Here is a 21861-nt window from a genome sequence, read left to right as displayed (position 1 = left end):
TTTGTAATGACGTTTTTACACTGAGTGTTTCACGGTCACAACATGAATCTTTATTGGTCCTGCAGGACCATCCGGACACACAGAACCAGGACATCTACCAACTGTCATCCCCAGCTGTGTGTAGCTCAGTACCAGACCATGTATTCACTGCTGATACTGTAATCAGGCTGCATAGGGTACAGCAACACTAATACTTAGTAGTTCTAAAAAAAAAAAAAAAAAGATTAAAGTTGTATTATTATTATTATTATTATTTTAAAATAGCCTACTGCACTGAATACATTGGACTAAACAATTTATCAATAAGTGTAAAGTTAGATTGTTTTCAACTGCGTTTAATATATGTTTTCAGTTTCAAAGCTATGTTAGCGAACAGAGCTACCACAGCTAGCTAGCTGGGGTTGTTTCACTAACTATGTACAGTACTGTATGGATTCTAGCTATACAGTAGTTTGGCCTCCCTTCATACCCAAATCTCTCGGTTGAAGTAAGGGTGGACAGGCCATACAGGGTGTCCTGAAACAGAGGAATACAACTGAATGAAGATCAAATCACACATTATTTCTTTGCTTAGACTTCATTTCCACAAACAGTGGGGACTGCAACTTCAAGGCTACATTACAGTTTTCAAGTCCAGCTATAGTATGTTGCTTCATAATTGTTACTTTGTGTTGGTCTGACTCTGATCCCTATTCTCTCAGCTATTACCTCTTTGTCTGCACTCTCTGGTGCTGGGTTCAGGTCTGGGTCCAGCGCTGGGTCCAGGGCTGGTTCTGAGGTTGGGTTCAGGGTTGAGAGGGACAGGTCCAGGGCGGGGTCTGAGGCTGGGTCGAAGGAAGGCTGGGATAGGTCCAGGGATGGGAAGCCAAGGCAACCATGGCAGGAGTCCGAGGAGGCCAACCATCCATCTTTGCTAACGACTACTGGCTCCTCCCTCAAGCTCATGGGCTTTGAGAGGCACAGAGAGGCAGACATGTAGACACATAGAGAGCAGTATAGAAGACATACCTACACATACTTATACCTGACCCACAGAGATCAGATCAATTGTCTCCACAGTCATGATTTTCACAAAATGAAAACTAATCGATCAATGAAATGGGTGAATAATGATTTAAGTGGGTTCATGTGTTGATGGTTTTCAAGACTAGACTAGGCTGCTCTGACTCTAGTGGGAGGTAATATGTTGATGACAGAATACTAAGTGAAATAGGATCGCCATCATGTGGAGGGATACTATAAAGTGTATTGAAATCACATGGGAAATCTACTTATCCATCCTATGCTATTTAACCCAATGGTTAAATTAGTTTTCCCTGAAGTTATTGCAGTATAGAGTAAGATCTCAGACGGCGTCAAGAGGGAGAGTGATTCCATATTTTGTGCATGATTGACATGAATAAATCAAAGTGGAGACGAAGATCTCTTCATAGCATATTTATTTACATTATAGGGTTATCTTCAAAGCATACCCCAGAATCCATTCACCATGCCACTCAAACCACATATCGGATCATGAGCAAACCAACCAGTTAGTTTTAATTAAATATCTTATTACTCAAGTCAGCATTTAACAAAACATGTTTTGTTGAGCAGATACATTGTTTCTATTCTTCTTCTCTTACATTTCCCCCCCAAAATGTCCATTACCTAGTTAGTAAACATGCAAAGCAAAAAACAAAATCATAATATATCAAAAATAAGATGAAAAACTAAATTGAGGATTTAAAGAAGTAAAACACTTTAAAGATGCAGAAAGGAACAAAAATATATGAGCCCAAACACTGGTTGAACAGCAACAAAAGGCACTTAAAGATAAATATTCTCTGTTTGCAAAGGAAACAGATTGCAAAATGAAATGCATTCCTATAAAATACATACATTCATGTTATGTAGTGTAACAACTCATCATATTCTCCCAAAACCAGTCATTTTAACTGGTCCAGAGTCCATACCATACCTGTCAACCCTCCAGTTTTTCCCGGGATTCTCCTGTATTTTACCCTTCTTTCCCACCGTCGTCCCGCTTAAATATATTCCCGTAAATCTCCCGTATTTAACCTTTATTTAAAAGACGGGACGACGGCGGGAAAGAAGGGTAAAATACGGGATAATCCCGGGAAAAATGGGAGGGTTGACAGGTATGGTCTGGACTGAAGGTGGCGTTAGCTGACATAACAGATTTCTGTGTGGCCTTAAGACTGAGGAGATGGAGAAGTACAGTGCAACCTCCACCATTCATCTCTATCATGGTAAGTCCATACACATCTTAGGCTACTGTGTATGTCTAAGTGGTGTGTTTCAAAATAGGGTAGATATGACTGACATTCAAGTAAGGGTCATGGACAAGATTGATGGGTGAAGTGTGTGTTCCTAGTATGGCATCCCAAGAAGACTTCAGAGCGACAAGCCTCAGCTCTCTTCAAATATGACGTGCAATGGGGAAGGGAGAAGAGGTACTCAATGGCAGATCTAAAAACAAAACATAAATAATGACTTTAAGCAAATGAACTTAAACCAACCAGAGAAAATAAACTGGAAAATTAACAAATTGTTTAAATGATGTTGATGGGGAAAAACATTTTACATCAGCAAATTAACGTAGGATTTGAACATGTATAAGGCTTTTCACACTGCTTATTCTCAGCCTAGGTCTATCCTTAGCCCTGAGCTAATAGTAATCCCTGGGTTAACTTAGCCCCTCTTCAAACACATTGTTAACCGAGGGTAAGCCCAGGGCTATACAATTCACACTGTAGTTCTACTAGCCCTGGGTAAAATGTCCGTTGGAACACGCAACTAATGTTTACATTCAAATGTCGTGTGACTACTCATTAAGAGCAAGAAGAAACATTAAAATGTTGCCATCTAGTTTGTTCTGAACTGACTTTTCAAACCACTCAGAAACATTGTTTCTGCCTGCGACCAATTCAATCTTTTAAAATCTTTTTACTGATATATTATTGTCGTTTTAGTTAGCTATGATGTTGCCATTAGTAGTGTAGTTACAACGATTTTGGTTGCCTAGTGACTACTGGACAACAAAAATGTGATGCAAAATCCATTGTTTACTTTAGTCCCGTTTCAAAGTGACACCTTTTAGCCCCAGGTTTAGTGGATTTTTAGGGGATAACCCCGCAAACTCAGGGCTAACCCTGCTTCGGAGCAGGGCCAGAAAGCCCTAGGCTAAAGTTAGGTTAGCCCACTTTGGAATGTGCCAGGATGGTGCCAGTGTGAAAGCTTTCTTAGCCTAGCGAAAAAGTGTTCAGCCCTGGGCTAAGTGCAGTGTGAAAAGCCATTATGGCCTGTTTGGTGAGTAGATCTTTACCAGTATGTGAGGAAGAGGATGTTGAATCAGGAAGCCATCAGGAGGCCCTTCGGTCCCACCCATATGAGTAGCCTCTCCCCCCTGTAGGTGTCTGGTAGATGGTGACATCATCTGTCAAGAACAGGAAATCAACCATAAACAACACTCAGGAAAATATGCTAATTAACCATTTAAAGTTCTTCGGTTATCCCTATAGGGGAACCCTCTGTAAAACCTTTTTGCAAACCCTTTCTGGTTCCTGGACTACTTCATTAAGCAAAGGTTTCAGCATTTCACCAATTAAAGGTTCTACCAGGACTTTTTCCAGAAGATCCAACTACAGGGATAAATGAAAGCCCTTTATCAATAGAACTGTAGCATCATTATGATACAGGTAAAGTGGTGGGGGGGTTACAGGGTCATTGAAGAAAATGTCTTAACAGTGATGAGATTCATGAGAACAGAAGAACGGAATAGAGAGAAAACAGCAAATGTGCAACTCATCAACTTCAACTTACAGGAACCAGAACCAGGCTTCAGCTGTTTTATTGTCAGGGGGAGTGGGATGGAGCCTGACATCTTCATAGGACACTTTACCAGGAACAGGAGATGGGGGGGGTTATATCCAATATTTGGTGTGGGGGATAAAATAATGATGTGATGCCTTGAGTTGGCAGGGGAAAGTCCACTGAACTCTTGGTGGCAGTAGTGTAGAGCAATGTTGGCTGTGACATTGGCTGTAGACAGAACTTTTAAAGTTGCACCTTCTTCCAGTGTTTGTTGTGTTTCTTATTCTGCGACAAGCTGGCTAACTGCTCTCCCACTGCCAGAAAACATCTCATACAAAAACACTCAACTCTATACAGACATTCAGAAATATGAAGATATCTATTCATGAATCTGCTAAAAACATCAGTATTATATCTATATGTTGGCATATTTCATTAAGTAACAAAAAAAAATAGAGGACAAATATTCTTAAGTTTGAAAGAAAAGGACAACTGGAAAAATATCTCTGTTCGAAGTACATACACTATATATTAGTTTCAAGAAAGCATAGGTATACAAGTAGTGTTAACAAGTGTAAAACGCAAACTATAAAATCAGTTGTAGTCACTTGATAAAAATTATATTCACTGCTTTGACTTTATAATCACTGAAATTGCATGTGATTTGTCTCATAATTTGGACCTGTTAAGGCAGTGGGGTAAGGCATAGGGCTGGACGTAATATATGAGGACCTGCACTTTGTTAATATTTTGTTAATGTGACCACATGCAGGGCAGAATAAATACATGATAAATTTTGTCTTATTTCAAACTAATTGAATCTGAATTATGCAACTGTGGTGTGCATTGGTATCATCATGGAGGTGAAGGCTCCTGGGAGCTGCAAGGCTGCAAGGCTGCAAGGCCTAGCCATGGCTAGGGCTGAAAGGGCCAAGGCTAGCTCCTCCACATTGAGGCTGGCGTGAGGCCCTGCGTCATATCTGCGGCCGCCGTAGCTGGAGGAGGTGTAGGAGGAGGAGGAGAGGTTCATGCTGAAGCCAGAGCTGCTGGCATCAAAGCTTCCCCTCCTGGAGCCTTGTCTGGACCCTGTCCTGGACCCGGGCCGCGAGCCCGAGGCAGAGCCAGACCCACTGACATTGTAGGGGCTGTACAGGCCTTTGCTGGACTGGGAGGAGGCTTCCAGTAGTCTGAGGCCAGATCCCTCCTCCACCATGCTTCTGTCCATGGCGTCTTTGTAGGAGATCTTTAGTTTGGTTTTGGGACAGGTCAGGTATTTGGAGTAAGTGTTCACATCTCTCAGCTTCTGAGCAGTGCGGGCATCAATGTTGCCTTTCTTGATGGCTTCATCTAGAGGCACTCTGCCCTCAACGTCAGGCTCGATCAGCCCACCAGTTAGGTACTGGACCTCCAGGAAACGCTGCCCAGCTTCATAGTATAGCCAGCCCTTCTTCAGGGCCTGAGAGGCAGACATTTTGACTTTGGTTCTCGGATCCTCAAATCCATGAAAGGCTTTCTGAGCCAAGTTAATACGGTCCACCATGATTTTGTCCACGAGGCCTTTCTCAGTAGCATCGGTGACAGAGAATTTCTCTCCTGTGGTGGGGTCAATGATGCCACCGGTGCAGGCCTGAGCCTCCAGCAGTCTCTGACCAGTGATGTTGTCCACCAGGTTCCTGTGCATAGCTTCTGTAACTGACACCTTCTCCAGAGTGTCTGTGTCCAGGATGCCGGCCACAGGACCTGTCACCTCGGAGGGGTCGTTCCATGTGCTGGCAGGAGGTTTAATGGAGGGTATAGGGCTCATAGCATAGGAGGAGGAGGAGGTGGAGCCGAAGGAGGAGGACCTGGAGCGGAAGCCTCCCATGTTTCCAGACAACATGTCAGCAAACTCAGTGATGGGCAGGATCCCAGAGCGGTAGGAGTCCAGGGAGGACTGATCAATGAGGCCTCGTGAAAGGGCGTCGTCAATGTCATACTGACGTCCTGACCTCCTGTCAATGATCATGGACTTCACCACTCCATCAGAGGAGGTGCTGGTGATCTCCTCCCACTCACACTCTTGTTCAGCCAGCTCCAGGTAGGTCTGGTGGTCAATAAGTCCCTTCCTGTAAGCCTCATACACAGACATCTCCTTGCCTGTCTCTGGGTCCACGATGACCACTCTGCGCTTGCGGACTGAGGATTTAGAGGAGGTCTTTTTCTCGCGTTTCTTCTCCTTAAGGAGTAGGAGGACAAGGCCGGTGTTCGGGTCAGTGATGCACCTCTCCATCAACTGGAGGTAAGTGAGGTTCTCCTCAGTGTTGGGATCAAAGAAGCCCTTGGTGTCGTCAGATGGATCAGTCAGGATCTCGTTCATCTCCTCATCAAAGAAGCCACGGTTGTAGGCCACCTCGACAGGCAGGCGATGACTCTCCTCAGGGTCGATGATTCCTCCTGTGGCAATCTGGGCCTCGAGGAGACGAATCCCATGATCCTTTAGGATGAGCCCCTTCTTCATGGCCTGGAACAAGGAGATGGTTTTGCCAGAGTAGGGATCTCTGTAGCCTGTCACGGCACGCTCAGCAGAAAGAAGCTTGTCTTTGAATTCTGGGCCCACAATTCCCATTCGCACTGCTTCGTTGACTGTAAGTTTCAAGTTTTTGATTGGGTCAATAACGTAGCCTGTGGCGGCCTGAGCTTCGAGGAGTTCAAAAGCAGTGCCTGGCCTGATCATGTTTTTCTTCATGGCCTGATAGATTGACAGGCGGTCCTGTGTGGCTTCAACATAAACACCAGAGATGCAGCTAGTGCCCTCAAGGTATTTCCTGAGCCTACTGCTGACCTCCTCTACTGAGATCAGACCTTCATTCAGCTCAGTGACTGTCTTCTCGTCGATGATCTGTGAGCGGAACAACTCCTCCATGGTGATCTGTTTCCTCAGACCCTTAAACATCAGCCTCTTGTCTCCCAGTGACAGCAAGCGCATTCCGCTGTCAACTTTGCATCTCTTGAGCAGCTGAGCATAGGAAACTTTCTCCTCTGTGACAGGATCGATGAACCCTTTCACTTCAGCAGCCAGCCTCTCATTAGTTTCCTTGTTGATGTATCCTCTCTGCATGGCCACATCCGTAGGGAGGTGAAAGTAGAAATCAGGATCCACAATGCCTCCAGTAGAACTCTGGGCCTCCAGCAGTTTCAGAGCATAGTCTTCTGGGATAAGCTCCTTCTTCATGGCTTGGAAGAGAGAGATGATCTTGCCACTGTAGGGGTCTTTGAAGCCTGTGACGGCTCTCTCAGCTGATAGAAGTTTGTCATGGATCTCAGGGCCCACCACCCCCTTGCGGACAGCCTCATCGACGGTCAAGGTCTCATTTTTCACTGGGTCAACGATGAACCCTGAGGCGGCCTGTGCTTCCAGGAGACTCAGAGCAACCTCGGGCTTCATGAAGCCTCTCTTCATCGCTGAATAGATGCTCATCTTGGAGCCGGAGTCAGTGATGACCCCAGCCACGCAGCCTGTGCCGAACAGGTACTGCTTCACACTCTGCATCTCCATGATGTCCCGGATGTTCCTCTTCTCCTGTTTCAGCAGGTTGAACAGCTCCAGATCGATGATACGTGCGTTATACAGCTCCTCGATAGTGACTCTTCGTCTGATGGTCTTGCAAGATGTCTTGTCTTCAGCCCTAACTATGATCTCACGCTGCTCAATGATCTCTATGATGATGATGATCATGCGGTCTTTAGTGAGGTTACCAGAGCGGTACTCATCCATGAGCTTCTTCCTCTCCTCCTCAGGGAGTAGATTGGAGTTCATGATGTCCCAGAGGTTCATTGACTGTCCGGCCAGGCTCTCCAGGGGAATATCAATCTGGGTGTTGGCCAGGTCACTCTGAGTCTGCTCCTCAGTGTAGAGATAAGTCTTCTCCACCACAGTGGGTGCCTGGGGCTTGGAGAGAGGGAGGAGGTTCAGGCCTGTGTCTGGATCTTTAGTGCACTTGTCTTTCAGCTGCTTGTATGTCACAGTTGCCTCTGTGTTGGGGTCTAAGAAAGATTTGTTATCATCTGTCGGTTCAGAGAGGGCATTTGATATTTCTTTGCTGAAGATGTTGTTCTGGTAGGCAACATCCATGGGTACCCGGTGACTGCCGACAGGGTCAATGATTCCCCCTGAGGTCATCTGGGCATCCAACAGGGGCATGGCATGCTCCTTGATGACCAGGTCTTTCTGCATGGCTTGGAAGAGAGAGATCTTCTTGCCTGTGAATGGGTCTTTGTAACCAGTGACTGCCTTCTCAGCAGCGAGCAGTTTCTCATGGAGCTCAGGACCGACGATGCCAGCTTTTACAGCTTCATCCACTGTCAGACACTGGTTCTTCACTGGGTCTACTATGAACCCGGTGGCAGCCTGGGCCTCCAGAAGTGAAAGGCCTGTGTTGTGTCTGAGAAGATTCTTCTTCATAGCTTGATAGATGCTGATTTTCTCCTTAGTTGGTTCAAGGTAGATTCCAGCAATGCTGTCAGAGCCCTGCAGATATTTACTCACATTATTATTCTCGCTCACCTGCTTAGGTGTTGTTTTGCCCTGCTGCAGCATGTCAAATGTAGCTTGATCAATGATTTTGGAGTCAAACAGTGAGCTGGCTGGCACAGCAGATCTGAGTCCCTTGAAGGTGGCTTGCTCTTCTTTCTTGGCCTCTTTCTCATCTACAATTGTGACAACAATCTTGATGATCTTCTCGATGGTCACCTTCCCAGACCTGTACTGTCTGATCAGGTCAAGCCTCTGCTCCTCAGTCAGATACTCCGAGTTGATAATTTCCCAGATGGTGAGCTTCTTCCCCTTTAGTGGTCCAGACCGAAGCTCCATGGTAGTCTGGTTCATAGCCTCTTTAGTCTGGATCTCTGTGTACTTCTGCTCCTCCTTTGCACTGATGGCTTCTTCTGACAGATGCAGGAGCTGGAGGCCAGTCTTTTTGTCAGTAACACATCTTTTGAATAGCTGGGAATAGGTGACATGTTCCTGTGTATTTGGGTCATAGAAACCTTTGGTGTCATCAGTTGGGTTACTGAGGAGCTGATTCATCTCTTCATTGAAGTAGCCACGTTTGCAGGCAACATCATGGGGAATGTGATGGCTTTTTACTGGGTCAATGATACCCCCGGTGGTGAGCTGTGCATCAAGCAGCCTGATTCCCTGTTCTTTGGGGATGAGTTCTTTCTTCATGGCCTCAAACAGAGATACAGTCTTCCCAGTGTATGGATCCTTGTATCCTGTCACAGCTCTCTCAGCCGACAGCAGTTTCTCATGCAGCTCAGGACCCACCACTCCTGCTTTGACAGCCTCATCCACCGTCAGCCTCTGGTTCTTCACTGGATCTACTACGAATCCTGTTCCAGCCTGAGCCTCCAGGAGATGTAAAGCAGGTCCTGCCCTCATCATATCCTTCTTCAGAGCTTGGTAGAAGGACATTGTCTCCTTGGTGGAGTCAATGACTACACCTGCAATGCAGTTTGTCCCCTTCAAGGCTTTGTTGACAGGCTCCATTTCAGAGACTTCTTTGACTGTTTTATTGCCTTTGTGCAACTTGTTGTAGAGGTCTTTGTCAATGATCTTGGACTCCAGGAGTTCAGTGGCGGGCACAGGTGCTCTCAGGCCCTCAAAGGCTATTTCATTTTTCTTCTCCTTTTCCTCTGCCACAGTGATAACAATTCTGATGATTTTCTCTATGGTGATTTTTCCTCTCTTGAACTGGCGAATGAGATCCTTTCTCTGGTCATCCGTGAAGTACTCAGAACTGATTATTTCCCAGATGGTTATAGTCTTCCCTTTGAATCTTCCAAATGGCACAGAGACAGTTGTCTGGCTGAACACGTCCTTGGTCTCCTCCTCTGTGTGAGTCTGTAAGCTCTGGGCAGCCTTCTCAGTGATAGGCAGGAGCAGATGGCCAGTCTCTGCATCTGTGGTGCATCTCTCCATTAACTGAAGGTATGTCAGGGGTTCCTGAGTGTTGGGGTCAAAGTATCCTATTGTGTCTTCAGAAGGGTTTTCCAATATCTTGTTCATCTCAGCATCAAACTGCCCCTGTTTGTAGGCAGTCTCAAGGGGGATGCGATGGCTGTTTATGGGGTCAATGATTCCACCAGTTGCTATCTGGGCCTCAAGAAGTCTGATGGCATGCTCGCGATCAATCAGTCCCTTCTTCATGGCCTCAAAGTGGGAGATCGTTCCTCCTGTGTATGGGTCTTTGTAGCCAGTCACAGCCCTCTCAGCAGACAGCATTTTGTTGTGCAGTTCAGGTCCAATCAAGCCTTCCTTCACAGCCTCACTCACAGAGAGCTTCTGGTCTTTAATGGGGTCTACTATATATCCAGTGCCTGCCTGAGCCTCCAGGAGTATCAAAGCTGTTCCAGGGGCAATCTTCTTCTCCTTCATGGCTTGATAGATTGATATCTTCTGGTTAGGTTGTGCCAACAGACCACCGATGCAGTTCTTTCCTTTCAGAATTGTACTCAGTTTTTCAGTCTGACTGAGCTCTTGCACAGTGGTTTTTCCTTTCGTCAGCTTATCCATCTCCTTTTTGGTCAAGAGGCCAACGTCACGAAGTCTGCTTGCAGGAACCTTCTTACGAATGCCATCAAAGGAGAATGTGTGGTCCACACCATCCACCTCGTCCCCGATGCTTTGGCCATTTAGAGCTTTGCTGGTTGTCTCCACCATGGTCATGTGGATCAGCTCGTTCTCAGGAACCTTGTCAGTCTGGATGTCAATCTCTCTGGTGTGGGACACTTCCATTTCCTTCTGAGTGACCTCCATCTGCTGCAGTTGCTCACGCAGTTTCTTGTTCTCCTCGCCGAGCAGTTTTTCCTGCTCAAGTCTTTTCCTCTCCAGTTCCTGCATTTCTTTCTGCTTGTTGAGCATCTCCCTCTCTGCCTCTTTCTGTTTGTTGAGGGCGGTGTCCATGGTGGCCTGCAGTTTCTTCTTCTCCTCCTCCATCTGCTTCCTTTGGCGCTCCTGCTCATCTTTCAAAACCTTGGCCTTCTTCACCTCCTCTTCAAATTGACTCTCCAGCTTTTTCTTCTCATCTTCAATGAGCTTCTCCTTCTTCAACAGCATCTCCTTCTCATTGATGAAGGTCTGCTGGAGCATTGTCTTCTCCTGCAGGATTTGCTTCTGCTGAGCATCGGCCAACTGTTCAGGAAAGAAGGAGACAGACAGCAAAATTAGAACGTTCAGAGTGGCACGTCATATCTACCATAATACATAAATAAATATAATCTAGAGTAATTCATGTGATGTAATTATGGTACAATGCACTCTGCTCAATCAGAATCACAGATGTCATATTCAGAACGAACAAAATAACAATAAAAAAGACTGATGTCAATCTATTTTTACACTGAATGATAATGTCATGATTATGCCTTTATACTAGTATTATGGTCAACTGTCATGGAATTTTATTTCCCATTATGTTGGTATAAAAAGATGTCCTCTTGGTCTAATGGTAGATGCATTGGCTAGTTGACAAGGAATCCACCTGGTGTCCACCTCTGACCACGAGTGGGAATGTAACGTAACCATCAGAGACCAGTGCTAATTTAGTCGATGAAAACTATGACGAAAATAATTTGTCAACGACCTTTATTTAGATTAGTAACTAAATAAAAACAAATTCATGAAATCTATTGACATTTTGGTCAACAAATAAAACTAGAATAAAATGTTAGGGAGGGATGATTTGGGAAGAGATCTAATCACAATGCTGAGATTTACGTGAAAGTCATGGCTCAAACACAAACTCAAACACAGGCAATGAGAGTGCATAGAAATGTGATTCAGCAGCTATGTCCATCAGTTTAATAGATGTTTTCTCTGGGAGTATATACTGTATGAGTTTGGAAATGAGAACTGGTTAAATAATGCATTATACGACTAAAACCATTTGATTTACACGACTAAACCCATTTGATTTTAGTCGACTAAATCTACTGTAAATTTATTCAACTAAAATCGTAATGTAATTTAGTAACTAAAACTAGACTAAAACCAAAACAAAACCAAAAATGACTGTCAAAATTAAAACTGTCAGAGACTGGACTCCAGACACCAATTTTGTGTGTCATCAGACCAAAAGAACATCATTGTGTTCCGAGGGCAACATTTCCACTTCATAGTCTCACAAATGTGTTCTGTACAGCAATAGTCCTGCAAATTCAATCATACATTTAAGATATGATCTTCATAAGCAAAGTGCACTGTATCAAAAAAATACAAATGATATGACGGGGTCAATGGTTAATTGTAGGAAGGAATAGAGATCAAAGGAAACAGAATGAAATAATTTGGGATTGTTAGTTGTAAGGGAGAGGGTTAACAATGACATATGCTGCTTTATGCCATCTTTGACACAATACCTCTTTAGATTTATGCTGTAGGTCTTCAGCCTCCTTTTTCAGTCTAGCCTTCTCCTTTTCTAGCTCAGCAATGGATTTGCGTAACTCATCAGCCTCTTTACTGCTGCTCAGTCTCTGAACTTCAAGTTTTTCCACAACTGTCATTTTCTCTTTGGTCGCTAGCTCTGTCTCATGGAGACGGGCACTGATCTCACTGGCTTGCTTCTTGAATTTCTTAGCCTCATTCTCGGCTTTGTTTTGGGCATCGCTCAGCTGAGACACCTGGAGTTTGAGTCTCTCTGCCTCAGCTGTGATCTCCAGCTGTCTCTTGCGCTCTGCTTCCAGGGATTTCTGGAAGCCCTCAGTCTCTTCCTCTAGACGCTGCTGCATCAGGTTTTTATCCTCAAGCAGTTTCTGGGCCTGCTCCTGAGCCAGGTCTTTCTGTCTCTGGAGCATCTCAGCCTCTGCCTTTAGTTTAGACGCTTCCTGGATGGCGAGCATTTTCTCCTTTAGCATCTTCTCTGCCAGTGCCCTCTGCTGGGTGAGGTCAGACTCGGCTATCTGTCGCATGCGTGCCGCCTCTTGGGCCTCCACACTAAGCCTGGCAGCCTCCTCTGCAAGCTTCTTCATATTCTCAGCCTCTTCAGCCAAGAACTTCTGAGTGTTATCTTTGTCTCTTTTAATGAGACGCTGGTTCTCATTCTCAATTCTGAGTTTGAGTTTCATCAGCTCCTCCATCTGAATCTTGACCTTGAACAACTCCTCCTCCACCTGAGCCTTCTGCTTGACAGCATCGCCAACTTCATCCTTCAAGCGCTGCAGCTCTTGGTCCAGGAGAGATTTATGCTTGTCAGTTTCGTCCAGCTGAAGTCTGACCTTTGTAAGCTCTTGTTCTACCTGGGATTTCTGCTTCAAGGTTTGCTCTGCCAGCTTCTTGTGTTTTGCCATTTCAGCATCGGCCTGTTCTTTCTGTTTGAGGGCAGCCTTCTCTGCTTGTGCTCTCTTGGCAGCTTCAAATTCTGCTTCCTTCCTCAATCTCTCAGCATCCTCCTGAGCTTTGGCCTGGTTGGCTGCCTCTTTTTCTGCTGCCTGTTTTTGACGCTCAGCATCCTCCGCTTGCTGACGAAGAAGAGCTGCCTCCCTCTCTGCCTTCTCCTTGGCGAGCTCAGCCTCCTTAGCAAGCTTTTTAGCTCTTTCATACTCCTCCTTCAGCTTTTTATGCATGAGGCTGTCCTCCTTCTGTTGGACGAGAACACTTTGAACTTGCTGCTCAGCTGCACTGCATTTTTGTGCTGCCTGTGTGGCTACAATGATTTGTCTCTCTGCTTCCTTGTCAGCCTCTTCTTTCTGCTTTTTGGCTTCGTCTGCTTTCTTTTTGAGACGCTGAACCTCCTCCTGAGCTGCTTTGCGCTGTCTCGCAGCCTCTGCCTCTGCAGCAGCGATCTTTTTCACTTTTTCCTCTGCTTCCCGCCTGCGTTTTTCCTCCTCCAGGGCGAGCTTCCTAAGTTTCTCGGCCTCCTCTTCAGCATGAAGTTTGCTCTGCTGTGTTTCATCTGCTATGTTCTTCAGTTTATTCAACTCCAGCTCCAAGTCAAGCTTTCCAGATGAGGCTTTCTCAAAGTTAAGCTTCAGAATGCGTATTTCCTCCTCAACAACACGCCTCTGCTTGAGAGTTTCGTCAACGATGGCCTTTTGTCTCCCCATCTCAGTCTCAGATGACTTTTTAAGTTGCTTGATTTTCTCTTCAATATCTTGTTTGTGCTGGCTGGCCTGGTCTTCAAGGGCTTTCCTTTGGTAGGCCTCATCCTCGGCCTGTCGTCTGAGTCTCTCATTTTCAGCCTCCTTCTCTTTGAGGGCGATTTCTGCCTCCGTTTTCTGGCTCATTGCCTCGTTGATGGCAGCAAGCTTCTCTTTCAGGATCCGCTCAGCTTCGGCCCTCTGGCGCCTTGCCTCCTCCTCAGCCACCTGCCTCTGTCTCTTGGCCTCCTCAGCGATGGACCTAAGCTTGGCTGCCTCTTCAGCTAGGTCTCTCATTTTACCTGCTTCAGCCTCAAGAAGTTGTTTGCTCTTCTCAGTGTTGGACATACTATCCTTTTCTGCCTTGGACTTGAGTTGAAGGAGCACATTCATCTCTCTCCTCACTTTGGCCAGTTCATCCTCCAGCTGTTTCCGTTGTTGTTCAGCTGCAGTCACTTCGTTTTTAAGGCGGTAAAGCTCATCGTCAAGGAGGGACCTCTGCTGGTCTGCGTGGTCAAAATCGGCCCTGAGGCGGATCAACTCTTGTTCTGCAGAGAGCTTCTGCTGGGCTGTACCCTCTGCCAGCTTTCTCTGCCTCTCCAGCTCATGCTCTGCCATCTCCTTCTGCTTCAGGGCAGACTCCTCAGCCTTGGCTCTCTTCTTAGCCTCCCGCTCGGCCTCCTCCTTCTGCTTCTCAGCCTCCTCCTGAGCGAGACTCTTCTTGTGAGCCTCCTCTTCAGCCTGTAGCCTCAGACGGAGGGCCTCGTTGGCCTTTTGCCGCCATTTCTCCAGCTCCTTCTCTGCCTCGCCCCTGGCGTTCTCAGCCTCCTCCTGCTGCTTCTTAAGACGGCCGGCCTCTTCCTGGAGCTGAAGGACGGTGCCATGCTCCAGTTTGAGGGACTCCTCCAGTTTTGACGTCTTCTCCACGTAAGACATGCGCTTGCTCTGGAGCTCGACGGCGGCACTCTTCTGCGCCATCTCCTGGGCAACTTTGATCTGCCTCTCTTTCTCCACCTCCGCCTGTTTCATATGCCTCTCGGCCTCCTCGGCCTGCAGCTTGTGCTTCTCCAGCTCGTCCAGAGCCTTTTGTTTTTGCTTACCGGCTTCCTGTTCAGCAGCGGACTTAAGCTTGAGTTCCTCCTCCGCCTTGCGCTTCTTCTGAGTCTCCTCGTTCACCTGTTTGCGGAGCTTCTCGGCCTCCTCCTGGGCGGCCTTCCTCAGCCTCTCGGCCTCTGACGCTTTTTCCCGGAGCTGCTGCAGCTCCGTCTCGGCGGTGGACTTCTGTTTGACAGTGGTCTCCAGCTGGATCCTGATGATGCGTATCTCCTCCTCGATCTTGGCGCGGCTCTGGAGGGCCTCCTCCACCTGCTGGCTCTTGTTTTTGATCTGCTGCTCCGAAAGGTTCTTGAGCTCGTGCAGCTCCTGCTGGATGTTGTGCTTTTGTTTTGCGGCGTCTACAGTGACCACTTCCCTCCTGCTGACCTCCTCCTGCATCATGAGTTTCAGCTCCTGCGCCTCCTGCTCTGCCTTGGCTATAGCCTTGGCGTGGGCTTTAGCTAACTGCTTCTGTTTGTCTAACTCGGCCTGCATCTCGGCCATTTTTTTCCTCTCTTCCTCTTTCAGTTTCTCTGCAGCTTTCTGTATTAGTGGAAGTAAATTGTAAAGAAAGGATTATAATTGAGCATGACATGTACGGTAGCGCTGTACATCTATTTGCACATACTTGTGTAATAACACTGAAATTGTCAAAGCTATTGCAGTGTTCTTACGCCGGTATACATGCACTTTAAATGTACAGTGTTACCAAATGTTAATGTTAATTGTTAGCTTAAAGATCAACATATGTTAAAAGGCAAATTCATGTTAAAAATAAATCACGATGCATGTTAAAGCAATTCAAACAAGACAAAGGCAATTCAAGAAATAAGTCTTATGGATAATGAGTGATTCAGTGATGTATGGATAAAAGACATCGCTTCACAACACAGTGAGGAACTCATATGGCATGCAACTGTAGCTTTCCTATTGATATATTGTGATACCCATCTATAAAGCCTCATTGGTCCATCAATACCACACAACAATATCCAAGCACACCATGTACATCCACTTGTGGTTTGCAGCAGGCATATGAAGGTGGTTCTTTGAATCACTATTGTGTACTTTGTAAACAGTAGTTGGAGGGTGCTGAGGCAAGAGTGAGGACATAACCTCAGAAAATGTCTGTAACTAGCTAGCAAGGTGCAAGTGGACAGAATGCTTCTAAATAGTGATACATTAGCAATTGTAGAGGTAGAAACACTTTTAAATCATTAAGTGGATGCAGAGAAAAAGCAGAACGATAAACAACACTGAAGTGCAAATTAAGATATGGAATGGGGGATAGTCATTTAGATAATAAGCCAATGCTAATGATAGTCTGAGAAAAGGAATGTAGGCTGAGGTTTGGGTAAGGGGAAAGGCACAATGGAGGAGATACCAGGAGCATAGTAAGATCATTTACCTCTTTAACGCCCAAACTAGATAAGCATTCACCATGACAAAGCACTGGCAAGCAGTTAAGAGAAGCAAAGAAACAAACAAAATGTTAGGGTTAGAAAAGAACGGGAAACTCTGTGTTAATCTGGAAAGGGAAGGTTGAACTCTGTGGTAACCAGCCTGAAGCATTCACAGAGAGATTTGATAGGATTCTAAGGGAGAGTGAGGCCAATGATGGAAAGAAAATACATAGTGAAAGAAAGACCCCCCTTATGTCATACCTACAATGGCACACCACAACAAATGAATGGAAATGGATAGGGCCAAAATATACAGAGGTGCTCTGATCTTATTAGGATGCTCTCTAACATCTGCTTCAGACTGAATATAAACTGTTCATTGATGCATTCACCCAGTGCACTGCTGAGTCCCAAAAAACACCATGCAAACACCTTTTGTGTTTTTACAAATGCCATTGAGAACAATGATATGGGGCACTCAGATTGGCAAAGGCTGCATTGACCTACTGTAAGTGTCTCACAAATCCACACACATCCTGAAGCTACAGTTCATCAAGCCAAAGTTCCATGCTTTATGTCATTACTAAGGAATGTCCCGTTACCTATACATTCAGTGTGTGTGTGTGTGTGTGTGTGTGTGTTTGTGTGTGTGAGTGTTTATGGGGTTAGAGTTAGTGGATCTTAGTATGATTTCCTCCCCAGTGAGGTGTCACGCACCTCCTCATCCTCCAGGCGGCGCTGTGTGTCTGTGATGAACTTGATGTATTGGCTGGTCAGAGTCATCAGCTCGCTGTACCGGGTCCTCAGGGTCACATACTGATGGCGACAATAACAACAACAACAACATAACACAAAACAAAATTAAGTTTTAGTGTTGTCTTTGATTATCGATCCCAATATTGCTCTAAACATTGCCAGTTGTCTTCAGAGGAGACAACTTTGCTTGTATGGTTGTTTTTTGAGACCCCCCACCCATACAACACACACACACACACACACACACACACACGCACACACACACGCACACACACACACACACACACACACACAGTCAAAATTATATTCTTGTGAGTGTGTTTTCAGTTTGGCTTGAACAAGGGCCACAGACCTCTTGGATGATGTTATCTGAGGCAGACTCCATCTTGGTTTTCTTCAGAGGGGAGGCCAGGGGCTCTACCTGGGCTTTGTAGGCCACCAACTGGAGCTCATAATCCTGGTGGAAACACACAACATCTTCTGTCAGCAATAGAAGCATTGCTGACAGGGCTGATCCTGTTCCTGTGTTTAAATACCTTAAATACCTAGTATTAAAGACTACAATCATGTTAGTAACAGTTAGTAAAGACTACAATCATGACTGCAAGTAAGTAAGCACATACTCTCTATAAACAAATGTTTGGCGTGCTTACCTTGATGGTGTCAATGTATGCCTTGGCATATTTCTGACATTCATCAACCTTCTCTTTATTCTGCTCGATCTCCTCCAGAAGTTTCTGTGATGAGGTGAATGATCATAATCAGTGTTTTACCACATTTAATCAAATGAGCAAATCCTTATGTGTTCAGTGCAGTGTTCATGTACTGTACAGCACAGCAAATAAACACTGACATCCCCAGTACCTTTTCCTTATCCTACTATGAACTGTACTAAATATACAGTACAGAAGCTAAACACCTCATAATGAAACATACAGTATGTTCCAGTAGTACCTTCTCTTGGGCGAGCTGCTCCTTCAGGGTCTTACTGTCGCTGATGGTCACGGCCTGAATCTTCTCCTGGCGCTGCTTGGCGTCGGCGATCCAGCGGATCAGCCAGTCGTAGCTCTCGCGGTAGTACCCCAGCTGGCGTCCCAGCTGCTCCAGCTCGCGCTGGCGCAGGTCGACCTGGGCGAACACGGCGTGCCAGCGGTCCCGCAGGCTCGAGAGGGTGTGGCGGTAGTGCTCAAGTTCGGCGTCGCGTTCGCTGTGGACACGGGACATCTTCTCGCTCACCGCAGACGCCTTTTTGAGCTCCACCTCCAGGGAGTCAAACGCGGGCTGCTCCCTCTCGGCCTCGGTACGCATTTTCTATTTGTGGAGAGAAAGGTTTGATTATTATCATTATATTATTATTGCAGGATCCACTGACTCAATCAAGCCAAGGTAAGACGTGTTTCCCTGAGGGGATTCAATACAATAAAAGTGAAACAATTTGCAGAGAATTCCATGGTTCTTCAATTTAAACCACAGAAACACAGTCGTGTTTCAAACATGAGCCTGAACACTAGTAATGCATTCACAATGTTAATCACTCTACCAGAACATGTGTTTTTGATCCAATAAACCTTCCAACAAGCTACTGAGCTGTTTACTGCTGCCAGGCTGGAGAACAGGAGAGAAGCTGTGCCTCGGAACAGAAGGTGAGTGTTCAGAACAGAGACCCACTTGTTCAGTTAAGGTCATTTAACTAGACAGAAGGAGAGTGAGAAAGAGCGAGAGAGAGAGAGAGAGAGAGAGAGAGTTCACCTTCAGCTGAATGCGGTACGTCTCCACCTCTTTGACGTCAGTGGGCACCTGGTGAACGTCTCTCAGCTGGTCCTCGTACTTCTTCAGGACGCCCTCGGCGCTCAGCGTGTTCCGGATCACCACCTCCACCGTCTTCAGCCTGACGGGAGGAATGGGAGGAGAGATGAGGGGAAAGAGGGAGAGAGAGGCAGAATGTTGTTTTTCAGCAGTTCTTGTGTTCCTTCTGGAATGGGGAGTGAACCTCCCAGAATGGTAGCTACTGTCGCTAAACAGTACAATCTGTGATTAAAGGATCGGGATCACACTGGGCAGAAAGTTAAAAAACAGCTAGTCTCCTGTCAGTGCCTGCAGGTATAATACAACAGTTTCCACGTTTGTATATGAAGGCTGGATTAAACCTCTTTCTTACAAGATCTGTAGTGGGGCGAGTGACCCGTTCACACCACATAATGTAACTTCACTGAGTCCACCTTTGAAACTGAGAAAAGTCAGAGAAGAGAAAAGCCAACTCACTTCTCCAGATATACAGAGGACAGGACGTAGACGTGGTCCATCTTCTGTAGGGTAACGTCCAGCTCAGAGCGCAGGACGGGAGCAGAACTGGACTGGGGCGAGGAGGAAGCCAGGACCTCCGCGGTCTTCTCAGCCACCTGGCCCAGGTCTTTCTTGATGCCCTCCAGCTCCGTCTGCACTTTCTGAGGAGAAACACAAAAAGGGCCAACAGATTAACACCACTCTTTGGAAAATACCGCTTGACCAGAGGGAGCCCTCTCCGTGAACTGACGCTCACTTCACCCCACTCTGGACCAGAAACAAGAAAATCTGTAATTGGGAGTAATCCATCTGATCCAGGTGTGACAGTGACCTGTGCCTGGCCCGTCCCAGGCCTTGTCTGCCACAGGTGCCGTGTCCCCAGCAGATCCCGCTGGAGCAGCAGAGAGACGAGTCCCAGGAGGCCAAGGGCCAGCAGCAAGCCCAGCAGCTGCAAGAGCAGGGGGGCCAGGTGGCCTGGCTGAACGCTCTCACCGGCCTCCATGCAGCTAGACGCCCGACTCGCCTCTGCACTTCACCCTCTCTAACACTCTCTGCAGGGTAGTACACTAAAGCCAGCTCGGGAGAGGGTGAACATGGCATCCCTCCCACCCTCCCGCCCTCCTTTCAAACCCTCCCTCCCTCCATCTCTACCTCCGCCCTGTCCGCCCTCCCTTCCACTGAGTCATTCCTCTTCTCCTTCTTGCCACCCTGGGCTCCTGTACAACCTTTTTCTCTCGCTTCTCAGGCCTTCGCCCTCTCCTTCTCACATTCTCTCTCTCTCTCACTCTCCCTCACTCTCCCTCACTCTGTCTCTTTCTCTTTCCCTCCGTCTATCTTTATCTCACTCTCTCTACCTCCCTCGCTCTCCTTCTCTGTGCAGGTCTTTGTCTTGTCCCTGCTGCCAGTCTGTAGCCCAGTATCACATTCGCCCTTCTCTAAATAGTCTTGCTGCTTATCACAGGATTACATAATGACATTTAATGCAATGCCTCTGAGCCAGAGAAACAAAACACACACCAATTAATGCCTCAGCTTCCCATTCGCACAGCAAATAGATAACCGCAGTTAAATGGTAAGATCTTACAGAGTCTATTGATACCCTACTATCAACAAACTGATTCTAACTTCAACCAGATTTGACAACAATATTACTGATACTGCAGTTTGAGCGTCTGTTGATCATCAACCGAGCCACTGAATAAGAAGTGTTGCAGAGTAGATCCCCAAGAGGGACGATCCTGTTCCTGTGTTTAAATACCTGCTGCTCGCCGGCCTTCTGGGCGCACTCTTTGAGCGGCTCCTTGTCGATGGGCTGACGTATTCTAGCGATGGTGCTGGCCTCACATCCCTCCAGACGAAGACGCAGGTCTTTGATATAAGAGATGTAGGTCTTACACACCGTCTCATTCTGCTCACCTATGGACCGGACAGACACGGGAGGGGTCAGGGACAGATACTGCACTATGTACTGGATGAGACACCACGCCATCTGTCCCCATTGTGAAACGAGGGCCTACAGCCAGGAAGTGAGGAGATGGTTGACTGAGGTGTGATCACACTTTCCACTTCTATCTTCCATATTGTTCTTGGCATCATCAAACAAAAAACGGCTGAGGAGATATCCATCAAGTTAAAACATATTTATGTATGTTCCAGAATACATGCACATGTTCGCATGTGGTCTCACATACAAACAGCTTGATTCACATTCAAAATAAGCATATTATGGAAGTTAGGCAGCTATGACGCAATGCAAAAAACAGCTTAACACCGAACATTTATGTACAGTAGGCTTCAGTCTAAAACACTGTGTTGTGTGAAAAACTACTCCAGCTGCACTAGAAAACATGAGCAAGGAATGGAAAACATAATTTCATGCAGTCACTCCAAACTACGAGCTAGCCAAACCATCACAGTGAAGGTGAACTCTGTTGTGGAGTTGTGGGGCTGGAGTGATGATAAAACAACGTCAAAGTTGTGAACATCCCATCCATGATTCAAAAGCGTGGCCATACACTGGCAGTGTGAGCTATAGCTTATATAGCATATAGCTAATAGCTTAGCATGTAGCCTAGCATGTCACTCACCTTTCACCTTTATTTTTATATTCACAGGGCCTAGAAGGTGAATCAACAGTTAGCCTACCCAATTCTGCTGAGCCTTGACTTCAAAATGCCACTAATCCCTCACTACACACAAAACATAGTAGCCTACAAAGCCTGTTTTTTGGTTGCATTCAGAGTACTTTGTTGGGATTCACCAGTAAAGCTATAGCCTACTGTAGGTGGAATCAAACTTGGATAAAATGGTTACATCTAAAATTGTTTAAGATGTGTTTGATTTACCCATAAGACATTGCACTTTTGCAACTATTCTATTGGTTTCATCTCACTAA

General features: G+C 46.2%; 1 protein-coding gene across 1 annotated transcript in view; it reads right to left on the bottom strand.

Moving 5' to 3' along the window:
* Positions 1-2043: 2043 nt before the first annotated feature.
* Positions 2044-21861, bottom strand: part of LOC311314065 (plectin-like) — a gene marked incomplete at its 5' end in the record, with an annotated part of 50687 nt that continues 30869 nt past the window's right edge. The window contains 11 exons of the mRNA XM_084444367.1: positions 2044-2472; positions 3329-3439; positions 3826-10987; positions 12214-15567; positions 17145-17243; positions 17536-17640; positions 17837-17920; positions 18138-18494; positions 18933-19071; positions 19446-19627; positions 20725-20882. Of these exons, the coding sequence (XP_084300493.1) occupies positions 4643-10987; positions 12214-15567; positions 17145-17243; positions 17536-17640; positions 17837-17920; positions 18138-18494; positions 18933-19071; positions 19446-19627; positions 20725-20882 (10823 nt within the window). The 3' untranslated portion in view covers positions 2044-2472; positions 3329-3439; positions 3826-4642. The remainder of the gene's footprint in view (positions 2473-3328; positions 3440-3825; positions 10988-12213; positions 15568-17144; positions 17244-17535; positions 17641-17836; positions 17921-18137; positions 18495-18932; positions 19072-19445; positions 19628-20724; positions 20883-21861) is intronic.

Source organism: Borostomias antarcticus (genome assembly GCF_949987555.1).
Source record: "Borostomias antarcticus genome assembly, chromosome: 10".
Lineage (NCBI taxonomy): Eukaryota > Metazoa > Chordata > Actinopteri > Stomiiformes > Stomiidae > Borostomias > Borostomias antarcticus.
Note: the sequence above shows the minus strand (reverse complement) of the source record. Positions and strands in the feature narration are given on the sequence as shown.